Source organism: Camelina sativa, chromosome 14 (genome assembly GCF_000633955.1).
Source record: "Camelina sativa cultivar DH55 chromosome 14, Cs, whole genome shotgun sequence".
Taxonomy (NCBI): domain Eukaryota; kingdom Viridiplantae; phylum Streptophyta; class Magnoliopsida; order Brassicales; family Brassicaceae; genus Camelina; species Camelina sativa.
The window spans coordinates 3,069,976-3,081,969 of record NC_025698.1 but is presented as its reverse complement, the minus strand read 5'-3'; the positions used below and the strand labels follow the sequence as shown (position 1 = coordinate 3,081,969).

General features: G+C 39.3%; 6 protein-coding genes across 8 annotated transcripts in view; 2 read left to right on the top strand and 4 right to left on the bottom strand.

Moving 5' to 3' along the window:
- On the top strand, window positions 725–2,725 carry LOC104739312 (protein phosphatase 2C 3). The gene is made up of 3 exons (XM_010459619.1): window positions 725–1,359; window positions 1,452–1,763; window positions 1,861–2,725. The coding sequence occupies exons 1-3, from the start codon at window positions 880–882 to the stop codon at window positions 2,383–2,385; spliced, it is 1,317 nt and encodes a 438-aa protein (XP_010457921.1). The 5' UTR covers window positions 725–879; the 3' UTR covers window positions 2,386–2,725.
- Window positions 3,337–4,880, bottom strand: LOC104739310 (methylsterol monooxygenase 2-2). The gene is made up of 6 exons (XM_010459617.1): window positions 4,874–4,880; window positions 4,495–4,640; window positions 4,228–4,347; window positions 3,921–4,133; window positions 3,753–3,833; window positions 3,337–3,658 (listed from the first exon to the last, which is right to left on the bottom strand). The coding sequence occupies exons 2-6, from the start codon at window positions 4,557–4,559 to the stop codon at window positions 3,586–3,588; spliced, it is 552 nt and encodes a 183-aa protein (XP_010457919.1). The 5' UTR covers window positions 4,560–4,640; window positions 4,874–4,880; the 3' UTR covers window positions 3,337–3,585.
- Window positions 5,143–6,652, bottom strand: LOC104739311 (methylsterol monooxygenase 2-2-like). Its single transcript, XM_010459618.2, has 4 exons — window positions 6,484–6,652; window positions 5,789–5,926; window positions 5,410–5,555; window positions 5,143–5,296 (listed from the first exon to the last, which is right to left on the bottom strand). Exons 1-4 carry the CDS (start codon window positions 6,511–6,513, stop codon window positions 5,221–5,223), a joined length of 390 nt encoding a protein of 129 aa, XP_010457920.1. The 5' UTR covers window positions 6,514–6,652; the 3' UTR covers window positions 5,143–5,220.
- LOC104765418 (ras-related protein RABA2b) lies at window positions 7,234–8,871 on the bottom strand. 2 transcript variants are annotated; one of them, XM_010459614.1, is made up of 3 exons: window positions 8,496–8,871; window positions 8,211–8,411; window positions 7,234–7,970 (listed from the first exon to the last, which is right to left on the bottom strand). In XM_010459614.1, the coding sequence occupies exons 2-3, from the start codon at window positions 8,373–8,375 to the stop codon at window positions 7,485–7,487; spliced, it is 651 nt and encodes a 216-aa protein (XP_010457916.1). In that variant the 5' UTR covers window positions 8,376–8,411; window positions 8,496–8,871; the 3' UTR covers window positions 7,234–7,484. The 2 variants fall into 2 exon arrangements, with proteins under 2 accessions (XP_010457916.1, XP_010457917.1); XM_010459615.1 differs by having other exon boundaries at window positions 8,548–8,871.
- LOC104739308 (17.8 kDa class I heat shock protein-like) lies at window positions 9,009–9,899 on the bottom strand. Its single transcript, XM_010459613.2, has one exon. The coding sequence runs from the start codon at window positions 9,712–9,714 to the stop codon at window positions 9,229–9,231; it is 486 nt and encodes a 161-aa protein (XP_010457915.1). The 5' UTR covers window positions 9,715–9,899; the 3' UTR covers window positions 9,009–9,228.
- The window catches only part of LOC104739306 (neutral ceramidase-like), a 5,558-nt gene continuing 3,675 nt past the window's right edge, over window positions 10,112–11,994 (top strand). The window contains exons 1-4 of one of the 2 annotated variants that reach the window (XM_019235806.1): window positions 10,112–10,321; window positions 10,707–11,046; window positions 11,137–11,345; window positions 11,653–11,920. In XM_019235806.1, the coding sequence (XP_019091351.1) occupies window positions 10,736–11,046; window positions 11,137–11,345; window positions 11,653–11,920 (788 nt within the window). In that variant the 5' untranslated portion in view covers window positions 10,112–10,321; window positions 10,707–10,735. Of the gene's footprint in view, window positions 10,322–10,702; window positions 11,047–11,136; window positions 11,346–11,652; window positions 11,921–11,994 lie in introns of both variants that reach the window. The other variant, XM_010459611.2, reaches the window with a different exon arrangement.

The window sequence follows — 11,994 nt, the reverse complement described above, 5'->3', positions numbered from 1 at the left end:
AAAAAAAAAAAAAAAAAAAAAAAACCAAAGAAAAGAGAATTTTAATATGAAAAGTTAACATACGTGTCTAAAGTAACCTAATTGTAGTTCACACACACTTCTTGACAGTATATAATTAAGAAGGTAGCTAGCAAAATCGCTGTTATAAGTTTTCGTAGTTAATTCGTTAGTCTTGAAAAAGTTGACCTAATTATGGATCAAATTAAGGTTAACTACAAATCAAGATTTTAACTAACGTAATGGGATTCTTAAGAATAAAATAAGAAATTAATTTGGTGATTACTGGATTAGACAGATCTTTTATCTTTAAGGAGACAATTTGAAGAGGCAACAAAAAAATAAAATAAAAGGAAGGTCTTCTGGACAGAAAGAATGGACCACAATCGTGGCGCGAAAGGAACTTGCTCTCTCCCCTTCTGTTGCATTTTCATTGGGCCACGTACCTCTCCCACCTGATTGTGATGCTTACGTGGTCCATTTCTAGATTGTATAGCGACTAGATGAACGGTCATGATTTTATCTTGTTTTTTCTTTCAGACACAAGACCAAACACGTCACGTTGTAAAGATTTTTTTCCAAAGGAGAAAAATCAAAGTTAAAAAAAAAAGTTAAATTTAAAAAGAAGAAAAAAAAAAAGGATTTTTTTTTTTTTTTTGTGAAGCGGTAGGCGCGTGGGTATATAAATGGCATGCCTTTGTAACGTGTAACGACGATAAATTTTTTATTCAATTGCATGCTCTATCATTAAAAAAAAAAAAAAATTCTTTGTTCAAAAAATAATTGCGGAGAAAGAGATTTTTTCTATTTTTATATCGGAAATTAATTGACGATCAAAATCAGATTCGTTGCCGGAAGCGGAGACGATCGATATATCGAGTTATGGCTGATATATGTTACGAGGACGAAACGTCGACTTGTGAATCTAGGCCGTCTTGGTCTAGCCGGAAGTGGAGGATTGGTGTCCAACGTTTCAGGATGTCTCCCTCGGACCTAAATCCGACGGCGGTGGAAGAGCAACCTGAGGGGATTTATAACAAGCGTAACAAACAAGAAGAGTACGATTTTATGAACTGTGCATCATCATCACCGGAAGAGAGTGTTTTGCTTGAAGACGACAGTGACGTCTCCATAAACTCATCGTCGGTCGATAATAGTAGTACGGTTATTATTCTTCCTTCTAAGAAGACGGTGAAAGAGTCGGATCCGAGGCCGAGATACGGCGTCGCATCGGTGTGTGGGAGGAGGAGAGATATGGAAGATGCGGTGTCGATTCATCCGTCTTTTGTACGGAAACAAACCGAGTTTTCTCGAACGAGATGGCACTTTTTTGGTGTTTACGACGGCCATGGCTGCTCTCACGTACGACGGCGTTTTTCGAAAGTTTTTTTTTCGAATTTTTTATAATTATTTAACCAGTTTGTCTGATCAAGAACGGCAACGTTTTTATTTAGGTTGCGGCGCGATGTAAAGAGAGGCTTCACGAGATAGTTCAAGAAGAAGCGCTTTCGGATAAGAAGGAAGATTGGAAAAAGATGATGGAACGTAGCTTCACTCGCATGGATAAAGAGGTTGTTCGTTGGGGTGAAACTGTGATGAGCGCTAACTGTAGATGTGAGCTACAGACTCCGGACTGTGACGCCGTTGGATCCACCGCCGTTGTCTCCGTCATTACGCCAGAGAAGATTGTTGTCGCGAATTGCGGCGATTCCAGAGCAGTTCTTTGTCGGAATGGCAAAGCAGTGCCTCTTTCTACAGATCACAAGGTCAGTCTATTATCATCTCTCTTAATTATATCGACATATTTGATAATTTTGTGGATTTTAAGTTTGGTTTTTTTCTACGTTTGAAATTAATGAACAGCCGGATCGTCCGGATGAGCTTGATCGAATCCAAGAAGCAGGAGGACGAGTGATATACTGGGATGGTGCAAGAGTCCTAGGCGTTTTAGCCATGTCACGAGCTATTGGAGACAACTACTTGAAACCGTACGTGACTTCGGAGCCGGAAGTGACGGTAACGGATCGGACGGAGGAAGATGAGTTTCTTATTCTAGCGAGTGACGGGTTATGGGACGTAGTGACGAACGAGGCGGCGTGTGCGATGGTGCACATGTGTTTAAATAGAAAGGGTGGTCGTGGAGGATCAGGAAGACGGCGAGGAGAAACTCAAACTCCCGGTGGGAGAAGTGAAGAAGAAGGGAAAGAGGAGGAGAATGAGAAGGTGGTGGGGTCAAGAAAGAACGGGAAGAGAGGAGAGATCACGGACAAAGCATGTACGGAGGCGTCAGTGTTGCTGACGAAGCTGGCGTTGGCAAAACACAGTAGCGACAACGTAAGCGTCGTCGTTGTTGATCTCAGAAGAAGAAGAAAGAGACACGTAGCTTGACACTAATCTCCTAAATCACTCTACTCGCACCGTTTTTTTTTTGTGTTTAAAATGATTCTTTTTCCTTGGGACGAAGGTAGCTCAAATCTTCATCTCCGAACCCAAAAGAGAGAGAGGAAAAAAATGCAAGCATTGGTTGCAAGAAAAATATTCCCCGGTTCATTAAAAACAGCTAAACCGGAGGTATATATGGTTGGGTGGCTTTTTTGTTCTGAAACCATTTTTTTTTTTACCTTTCTTCGTTGTGTGTAATGAACAAACAGAAAAGGAAGACGGGATGTGTCACTGTCTTAGGTGGAATCAGTTCAAATTCAATTAATAAAAAGTGATGTACATAATTTCTTTTGCTTTTATAACAAAACCAATTAGTTCGGACTTCAGATACACGTGGTGATCTTTCGAGAACATCATCGGGAATTTTCTTTTGTTAAACGAGAGACTTTAACCTTTTACGAGTGAGCAGTTTTTGTGTTTGAAGAAATTCAAAATCTCACGGAAATGATAGTGAGAGAGGATAACAGGGGAAGGACGTGTCAAAGAGGTAAACAAAGAAACCCTACACCACGGATAAAGGGCGTGACCCACCAAAGGACCGATGCACAGTTTATATGCGCATTTGTACGTGTCGGTGTCGGGTGATTGTTTTGATTGAGATCTAATCTGACCTAATCAATGTTTCATCTAAACATGTTCACTGATCAGATAGAATGTCAACATAAGTTAGCTGTCCTTATATGCGGAAGGAAAACGACCAAGTCAGTGAATCTACGTGCATCAAATGGACCGGGCCGAACTCAACAGACCCAAAGCAATACAAAACATGGTACAGACGTACAGTATACCCATTTTTTTAAGATCGAATTGTATCAGTGGGCAACGCCATGTTTACCCGTTGTTATACTCGTGGACAATGGAATTGGTGGCAGCATCTTAACTTACTTGGCAAATAAATAAGAGAGAACTGAAAAACGATGACACATACCAAATGATTCAACTGCCCAACCTAAACAACCTAATCAGTTGAAGTACCGAATGTTTTTTTTTCCAAATATGCCACATTTGTAGCAATTCTAGTCACTCATAATAACTAAGACACACGACAGTTGCAGCAACCCGATAATAAAATGTTAAGAAAAAGGAGAGGTTGCAGAATAAGACCTCTCCAGAGACAAATGTACTCTGCAATCCATACTGGTCATTTCACTTTTGTTTCACGTCACCATTTTCTTTAAGGGTCTTCAGTCTTCTGTATCCCTTGTCAGTACCAAAGATCCTGCAGAGAACACCAGAGACGAATTACACACTGGACTAAAAACAAGTTAAGAGCTTTTCTGGAAAGCGAAGAGATATATAGTTCAGAGGATCACCAGTCCATATACACAAATGTTGAAGAGTAGTTGCCAGACTTAGTGTAGAGCAGTCGGTGATGGTAGTCATGGAAGTCAGAGCTGAAACCAAAAAAGTAAAAAATTCCATTAATAACAATTCATTATAGATTCGAGATTCAAGAGAGCTGGCTAGATGTGTGATCTTACCCTCCATACAGAGGAAGAAAATTGGAGAGGCTCCATGGGAAATGATAACCGCAATGTGCCTCAACAGTCTCAAGCACTCTCAACACCATCCATAACCAGAGGGTAATCAGGTGGGGACCGGTGAGAGCTGGACCGATTATGGTAGCAAACCCCAGGAATAGAATCTCAGCAGGGTGAGCATATTCTGACGTCAAACCAAATGGTGTGGCATACCTGGGATATCATTAAATGGTTGCTTTTTAAAAAAATTATCTAAGCTAACATTGCCAAGTATTAAAATTGGAAAACAGATGGTGAACAAACTTACTCATGATGCACACTGTGCACATTCTTGTACAGCCATTTTGAATGCAAGATCCGATGACCCCAATAAAAGACAAAATCCTCAATGATGAAGTAGAATAATATCTGGGCAGACACTTCTTTCCTGCAGGACCATCACCAAAGAGGGTCTTATATACCTGATCAAACATAAGCTCAGGTTCTTTCATGTTGCTCAACACTGACAGCTTTTGTTATATGTTTTTGTTTTTTTAATTTCTATTGCCAAAATGAAAGAGTTTAACATCAATACCAGGACGGCAGAGGAAAACTGCTGCGCATTCCCATGGCTCTGAAGACAGGATAAGAGGCTATCATCAGGGGCAAGTTTACGCAGAAATGATAAAGCAGCAGGCGAGTAATACATTTTCCTTGGGCTGCAGGTGTGTTATTTTTTGTCTGCGTAGAACCAAAAAAAAAAGTATTTGCTGATCATAATGGGTAACAGAAGCAGAGAAAAGAATCAGATTCACAATCACTAGTACAGATGCCTTTACAAGAAAACACTTTCATGTGTGACAGAAATCTTGGGGATCAACAACCTCTAGAAGATCATATTCAAACCGTCGCACAAAACTATAAAAGCATACATAGAAGAGACATGGGACGATTATGTGAAAAAAGAAGAAAACCTGAATTTTGTACNAATGTGCCTCAACAGTCTCAAGCACTCTCAACACCATCCATAACCAGAGGGTAATCAGGTGGGGACCGGTGAGAGCTGGACCGATTATGGTAGCAAACCCCAGGAATAGAATCTCAGCAGGGTGAGCATATTCTGACGTCAAACCAAATGGTGTGGCATACCTGGGATATCATTAAATGGTTGCTTTTTAAAAAAATTATCTAAGCTAACATTGCCAAGTATTAAAATTGGAAAACAGATGGTGAACAAACTTACTCATGATGCACACTGTGCACATTCTTGTACAGCCATTTTGAATGCAAGATCCGATGACCCCAATAAAAGACAAAATCCTCAATGATGAAGTAGAATAATATCTGGGCAGACACTTCTTTCCTGCAGGACCATCACCAAAGAGGGTCTTATATACCTGATCAAACATAAGCTCAGGTTCTTTCATGTTGCTCAACACTGACAGCTTTTGTTATATGTTTTTGTTTTTTTAATTTCTATTGCCAAAATGAAAGAGTTTAACATCAATACCAGGACGGCAGAGGAAAACTGCTGCGCATTCCCATGGCTCTGAAGACAGGATAAGAGGCTATCATCAGGGGCAAGTTTACGCAGAAATGATAAAGCAGCAGGCGAGTAATACATTTTCCTTGGGCTGCAGGTGTGTTATTTTTTGTCTGCGTAGAACCAAAAAAAAAAGTATTTGCTGATCATAATGGGTAACAGAAGCAGAGAAAAGAATCAGATTCACAATCACTAGTACAGATGCCTTTACAAGAAAACACTTTCATGTGTGACAGAAATCTTGGGGATCAACAACCTCTAGAAGATCATATTCAAACCGTCGCACAAAACTATAAAAGCATACATAGAAGAGACATGGGACGATTATGTGAAAAAAGAAGAAAACCTGAATTTTGTACTGGCTGAGAAAGCCTGCCCTTTCAAGACAAATGAAAGGGAGACCAGATAAGAAAAAGACACTTTCATGGAGGAGAAAACTCCCAATGCACGCCAGTTGAAAGTCGCTAAAATGTGTCACAAGGTACTGCATCATCAACCACAGAAAGATAGTATAATAAAGATATAATCAGTATGCATTAAGTATTATATAGTGCTGCTGATTAATTCTTCAGGTGGGGGAAAAAGATCATGCAAAATCCCAAATTAGTAAAATCCATTTGAACGGGCGTTTTGCTGTATTCGGATGCCGATCATTGGGAACTCCGCAAGTTAAACAGCGACTTGATTATATATCTAACATTCATGCGACTTAGGTTTACAGTGCCAACAACACATAGATCCGTTTAAGCTCCCAAAAAAAACAAAAACGGAAACTGACAACACACACTCATGATTCCTACGTAATTTGGCAGTAGTAATATGATAGTCAAATTTAGATCTAAAACAGTAGAGCAATCGACACGACACCAGATTAAAAACCCGATCGATTGATACAATCTAGAGCGGTGGATAAAGAACAAAACGAATAGAAAATTAAACACGCATGTATGTATGTATCCCAATGCGGTGGGCTGAAGCCAGCGAAGAGGGGGAAAACCAAAGGAATCGGAAACAGAGGAGGAGATAGGCTAAGAGGGGTACCTGCCAACCAGATTCGATGAGGGAAGCCATGGATGGATCTATTGAAGACAAGTGGGAAGGATGAAGAAGAAGAAGAAGAAAGAGGTGGGAGAGAGGCCACGCAGTTGATACAAACAACAACAGACTGTCCCGAAAAAGCAACGAAATCTGGAGCACTTGAGTTTTTTCTTTTTTTTATTTTTATTTTTTTCACCAACTTTTTTCCTTTTTTTTTTAATATATATATATATATATATTTTTTTACCACTCTCGCTATCAGAAGCAGGACTTTTTCGGTGTAGTTCCCCGCCTCTCGTGCGCATCAGTACAATTCACACCATCCTCATTCCTCAGCCTCCCTAATCCCTATTTAAGTTTTATTATGGTCTCCACATTTTAATTTTATTGTTGTCACATTCTTAGTATTTTGTGTTCTTCTAATTCATACTCACATTCTTTTTGAATTTTACATGATTTAATCCCATTCTTTTTTTTTTGAAAGCAAAACACTTATGGGAATGAGAAAAACAAGATATTAAGCTGTGTGTTATATAAATCATGGAGTTAAAGCAATTATTAACCTTAAATTTTTTAATAGACAAGCTAAAGACTACTTTGGCTATGCTATACCAATGATCAAATACTATACACTGGCCAAACCAAGAGATTAACCTATGGATACCATTTTCTACGTTTCTCAGTATGTTATGTTATCCACCATGTAAACAGTGCACGTCGAATCAGATGACCTTTCATAGAAATGTTTCTGCATGGTGAAAAAATACTTTTTTTTTTGTTCCTGGGAAAATGTTGTGTCTCAATACAACTAAGCAGACTCCTTGTAACATAAAATGATAAATTCAATACGGAAGAACAAAGACCTGGTAAAAGAAAAAGGTATGCTATACTTGCTGAAGTTAAAAAAAATAAAAAGAAACTGGAAAAGATCAAAAGAGATATTCTTGAAAAAAACTCAAAAGTGTGACTAGTTGATTAGTCATGTGCTATAGTTGGGAGGGTAACTAGGTAGAACAGCACCCTTTTCTGTTAGTAGCGGATGAATCTGATATATTGATCGCAGTTCCTTGGCCCGGAACCGGAAGGTTACCTGCAGCTTCTTGTGCAGCCAAGGCTTTCTTGCTTATGATATGATAAATCTCAGACAAAATGGTCTGAAACGCTTTCTCGATGTTGGTTGCTTCTAAAGCAGATGTCTCGAGAAACGACAAACCTTCCTTCTCAGCAAGAGAGCTGCCATCTTCGTCAGCAACAGATCTCAGGTGATTCAGATCTGATTTGTTTCCAGCCATCATGATAACAATGTTGGCATCAGCATGATCCCTGAGCTCACGTAGCCATCTCAGGACATTCTCAAAGGTTTGCCTCTTGGTTATGTCGTAGACAAGAAGTGCTCCAACGGCTCCCCTGTAGTAAGCGCTTGTGATTGCTCTGTAACGCTCTTGACCTGCAGTGTCCCAAATCTGAGCCTTGACTGTTTTGCCTTCAACCTAAATAAATACATCGAAGCATGAACAAAAAAGACAAATAAATATCTCAGGCTTAAGAGATTCCAATAGCTACAGTAGTTTATATTTTCAAACAAACACCTAATAGAAGGAATTTTCAAAAGAGTAAGACCTTAAGATCTAAAACAACAAGATCAGAGGATACTAATGCAACCGATACCTCAAATAAAATCTAAGGTTGTACACGATCGATCTGTAGAGAGAAGGGGAGATTTGGATCACCTGTAAAGTACGGGTGGCGAATTCGACGCCGATGGTAGATTTGGATTCGAGACAGAACTCGTTTCTGGTGAATCTAGAGAGAATGTTGGATTTACCAACACCGGAATCGCCGATGAGGACGATCTTGAACAAGTAATCGTACTCGTGATCTATTCGATTCGCCATTGCTTCTCAAATCGTAGCGTGTCCGATCGATCAAACCTACGCAAAATACACAAATTCACGTCAACATCGATCCAAGTGATTACAATAACCGTCTTTGGAAACGGAAACGATGAGATCAACCTGAGTCAAAAGGAGCAAATCGAAACCCTAGGAAATCGATTTTTTTGTTTACCCTTTGAGCAAGCCGGGAAGGATCGAGAATGGAAGAAATGTTTTTGGAAAATTACTTTTTTTTTTTTTTTTTGGTTTTGTTTTGTTTTTCCTTTCTGTGTGTTGTTTTCTCTCCTCATACGTTGCGAGTTTTGTGCTCCCGAGGTGAAAACGGAAACAACCATTTATTTCTCTTTTTATTTTAATTTTGAATTTTGAGATTTTTTTTTTTGGTTTTTGATTAATTTGAATCCTTTGTCATAATATTTTGGCTCAAAACAACAGGTAAAGTCAATTTTTAAGTAGAGAATTTTTGGGAGATTTAAACATCGTTTACGTTGGCATAAAATTTCAGATCTATCGTATAAAAATCCAGCAAGCTAGCACATTGGGTGGGTGATGTATAAATTACAACAAAATCGGCGTAGGCTTGAGATTTGTTTACCAACCTGATTAGAATCGAATTTGCGGATAAAAAACATGAATGGCCTTAAGTAATTATTAGCATTATTAATTGATAATTAACATACATCATCACCACAAGACAACACACAGAGAGCCCCATATTTTAAACGAAGAACCACAATCAGAAGAAAACTCAAGACACACACACACACACACCACACAAAGAAGACTCAAGACCCATGAAACCCTCACATGATGAGTATGAAACAGAGAGTATATATAAAAGCTAAAATTGGCTTTAGCCAGAGATGTCAATAGACTTAACTTGGGGTTTCTTCTGAGTCTCAACCTTAGGCACAGTCACAGTCAGAACACCGTTCTCCATGTTGGCCTTGACTTGATCCATCTTCACATTCTCCGGCAGCCTAAACTTCCTCGAGAATTGTCCGCTAGACCTCTCCACGCGATGCCACGTGTCCTGCTTCTCCTCTTTCTCAACGTGTCTCTCTCCGCTGATCTTGAGCACACTGTCGTCCTCTATCTCCACTTTAACCTCTTCTTTCTTCATCCCAGGAAGGTCCGCCTTGAACACGTGCGCCTCCGGCGTCTCTCTCCAGTCCACACGTGCGTTCGCAATTGCCGCAGATGTTTCTCCGGAGAGCGAAGACGAGGGGAATTGCAATTGCAGGTCCTTAAAAGGATCCCAAACGTCGAGTGAGAACGGATCGAAGATGCTGTTGCTTCGTCTGTTGTTGTTGCCGAAGAAGCTTGGAATTAGCGACATTCTTCTCGATTGATTTGGGAAGAAGATGATGTTTTGAACGCTGAGATTACAATATTGACTTCTGACGAATTCGATTTCGATTTCTGAGCAAACGGGATGAGTCGAGTGATGTATTTATGGTGGTGACAATAGAAATCTCCAGAGCTTCTAGAACTTTTCGGAACCCAAGTTCTTTAAACTTCACCACAGTTCACACCATAACGATGAGGAGAGATTGGCAAACGGAATAATCCTGAAAATTCTAGATGCCTCTTTCTGGGCCATAATGGACTTGTGTATTTAAGCCCAAATAAAAAAGCTTTATTGAAGTTAAGGTTTTTGGCCCAAACAAAAACTGAGATGGATTTGGCATCTTATTCTTAATTGAATAAAAAAGTCAACATCGTCATCATCTTTGACGAACTAAATAGAAAGAGAAAATTCATCATCCAACATCTCTCCCACCAATTCCGTTTCTTTGCTTCTACTCTCAGACTCTTCTTTCTCTCCTTCGCCTCTCACTCTCTTTCTCTTTCTCTTTCTCGCTTCATAGTCCTTTCTTCTTCCTCGTACATCGATCAGACTTATCTCTCCGGTTTGTTTTAGACGAATTCCGTACCGAGATCAGGTTACCGATTAGTTAGTTTCTCTTCTGTTGTTTAGTTATTGGCCGATTGCATGTTAAGATACATATATCATCTCCCTGATCCTCCATGGTTATATTCAGCTTTCTTTCTTTTTTCTTTTTCTTTTGTTTGTTAGAGATTAGGGGAAAAAGTTATGTTCTGTGGCTTTAGTAAAGATGGTGGTAACTAACTTTATTCGCTTTCCGAATGAATATTAAGAATTACGTGTTTTAGATGGACTGGATCTTCGGATTTCAGTTGATGCAATTTGTTTTGTGTAGAAAGATAGAAATGATTTTTTGAGTTTTGCTTTGCCAAAAGATTTAGTGTTATATATATATATATATATATATATGCCAATAACGGTGATTTTTATGACATAGGAAGGTAATGTGAAGGTGGTGAGAAACTTCACTATGATGGAGCTATCTTTACTTAGATTTTGGAGCACGTGTATGCTACTGCTGCTCACCAGCGGAGGAGTTTACTCTAACTCTGAATATTTGATTGGAATGGGAAGCTATGACATTACCGGCCCTGCAGCTGATGTTAATATGATGGGTTATGCTAACATGGAGCAAGTAGCATCTGGTATTCACTTCAGGCTCCGAGCTCGGACATTCATTGTCTCTGAGCCTCAAGGAAACCGGGTTGTTTTTGTTAACCTTGACGCCTGTATGGCTTCACAAATTGTTAAACTAAAAGTGATCGAGAGACTCAAGGCAAGGTAATGTAGCCACCTAATCTTTTTCATAGATTGACTAGCCTTAGTTTTTTTTTAATAAGATCATAGTAGCTTATAAACTCTCTTTTCTAGATATGGGGACCTATATACAGAAAAGAATGTTGGCATCAGTGGTATTCACACCCATGCCGGTCCAGGGGGTTATCTTCAGTATGTGGTGTATATTGTAACATCTCTTGGATTTGTTCGTCAGTCGTTTGATGCCCTTGTTGATGGAATTGAGCACAGTATCATACAAGCTCATGAAAATCTTCGTCCTGGATCAATTTTCATCAATAGTGGTACGAACTGACATCCCTACTCTCTCTGGAAGTTTTTCATGTTTTCTGAAAGAAAGATTATTGTTGGAATTTTATATAAGTTTATGATGGTTACACGATATATTGACAAATGAAATATAGTCAGATGCTGTGTGCATTGGAAATAATCCTCAGAAAACGAATATGTTTGTCTTCTCCATCCTATTCCATGTTGATTGATTCAAATTGGCAAGGTTTTCTTTATTCTTGGCCTAGATTTTGTTCATGTAATGTAGGATTGTTCTTCGGAACTGCTATTTTTCGTAAGCTAATTAAACTTAACTTACAGGTGAACTCTTGGATGCTGGTGTTAACCGCAGTCCAAGTGCATATCTTAATAATCCTTCAGAAGAAAGAAGTAAACACAAGTATGATGTTGATAAAGAAATGACTCTCCTTAAGTTTGTGGATGATCAATGGGGTCCAGTAGGTAGTTTCAACTGGTTTGCTACCCATGGAACTTCCATGAGTCGTACAAACTCTTTGATCAGTGGGGACAACAAGGGCGCTGCAGCACGATTCATGGAGGATTGGTTTGAACAGAACACTGCTGAAAGATCCTACCCGGAAGAATTTATTTCAGATGAGATACCTAGAAGAGTTTCAAGCATAATCGAGAATCAGGACAGCC

What these genes read in the sequence shown, in the direction of transcription:
- LOC104765418 (XM_010459614.1), bottom strand. Translation starts at nt 8,375, where the DNA reads ATGGCGAATCGAATAGATCACGAGTACGATTACTTGTTCAAGATCGTC. An exon ending in TCGCCACCCGTACTTTACAG is followed by an intron (nt 7,971 to 8,210) that starts GTGATCCAAATC and finishes GTATTTATTTAG; the next exon opens with GTTGAAGGCAAAACAGTCAA.
- LOC104739312 (XM_010459619.1), top strand. Translation starts at nt 880, where the DNA reads ATGGCTGATATATGTTACGAGGACGAAACGTCGACTTGTGAATCTAGG. An exon ending in ACGGCCATGGCTGCTCTCAC is followed by an intron (nt 1,360 to 1,451) that starts GTACGACGGCGT and finishes GTTTTTATTTAG; the next exon opens with GTTGCGGCGCGATGTAAAGA. An exon ending in CTCTTTCTACAGATCACAAG is followed by an intron (nt 1,764 to 1,860) that starts GTCAGTCTATTA and finishes ATTAATGAACAG; the next exon opens with CCGGATCGTCCGGATGAGCT.
- LOC104739308 (XM_010459613.2), bottom strand. Translation starts at nt 9,714, where the DNA reads ATGTCGCTAATTCCAAGCTTCTTCGGCAACAACAACAGACGAAGCAAC.
- LOC104739311 (XM_010459618.2), bottom strand. Translation starts at nt 6,513, where the DNA reads ATGGCTTCCCTCATCGAATCTGGTTGGCAG. An exon ending in TCAGCCAGTACAAAATTCAG is followed by an intron (nt 5,556 to 5,788) that starts GTTTTCTTCTTT and finishes GGTTCTACGCAG; the next exon opens with ACAAAAAATAACACACCTGC. An exon ending in AGTTTTCCTCTGCCGTCCTG is followed by an intron (nt 5,297 to 5,409) that starts GTATTGATGTTA and finishes ATGTTTGATCAG; the next exon opens with GTATATAAGACCCTCTTTGG.
- LOC104739310 (XM_010459617.1), bottom strand. Translation starts at nt 4,559, where the DNA reads ATGATAGCCTCTTATCCTGTCTTCAGAGCCATGGGAATGCGCAGCAGT. An exon ending in AGTTTTCCTCTGCCGTCCTG is followed by an intron (nt 4,348 to 4,494) that starts GTATTGATGTTA and finishes ATGGTCCTGCAG; the next exon opens with GAAAGAAGTGTCTGCCCAGA. An exon ending in ACATTTGTGTATATGGACTG is followed by an intron (nt 3,659 to 3,752) that starts GTGATCCTCTGA and finishes TGTTCTCTGCAG; the next exon opens with GATCTTTGGTACTGACAAGG.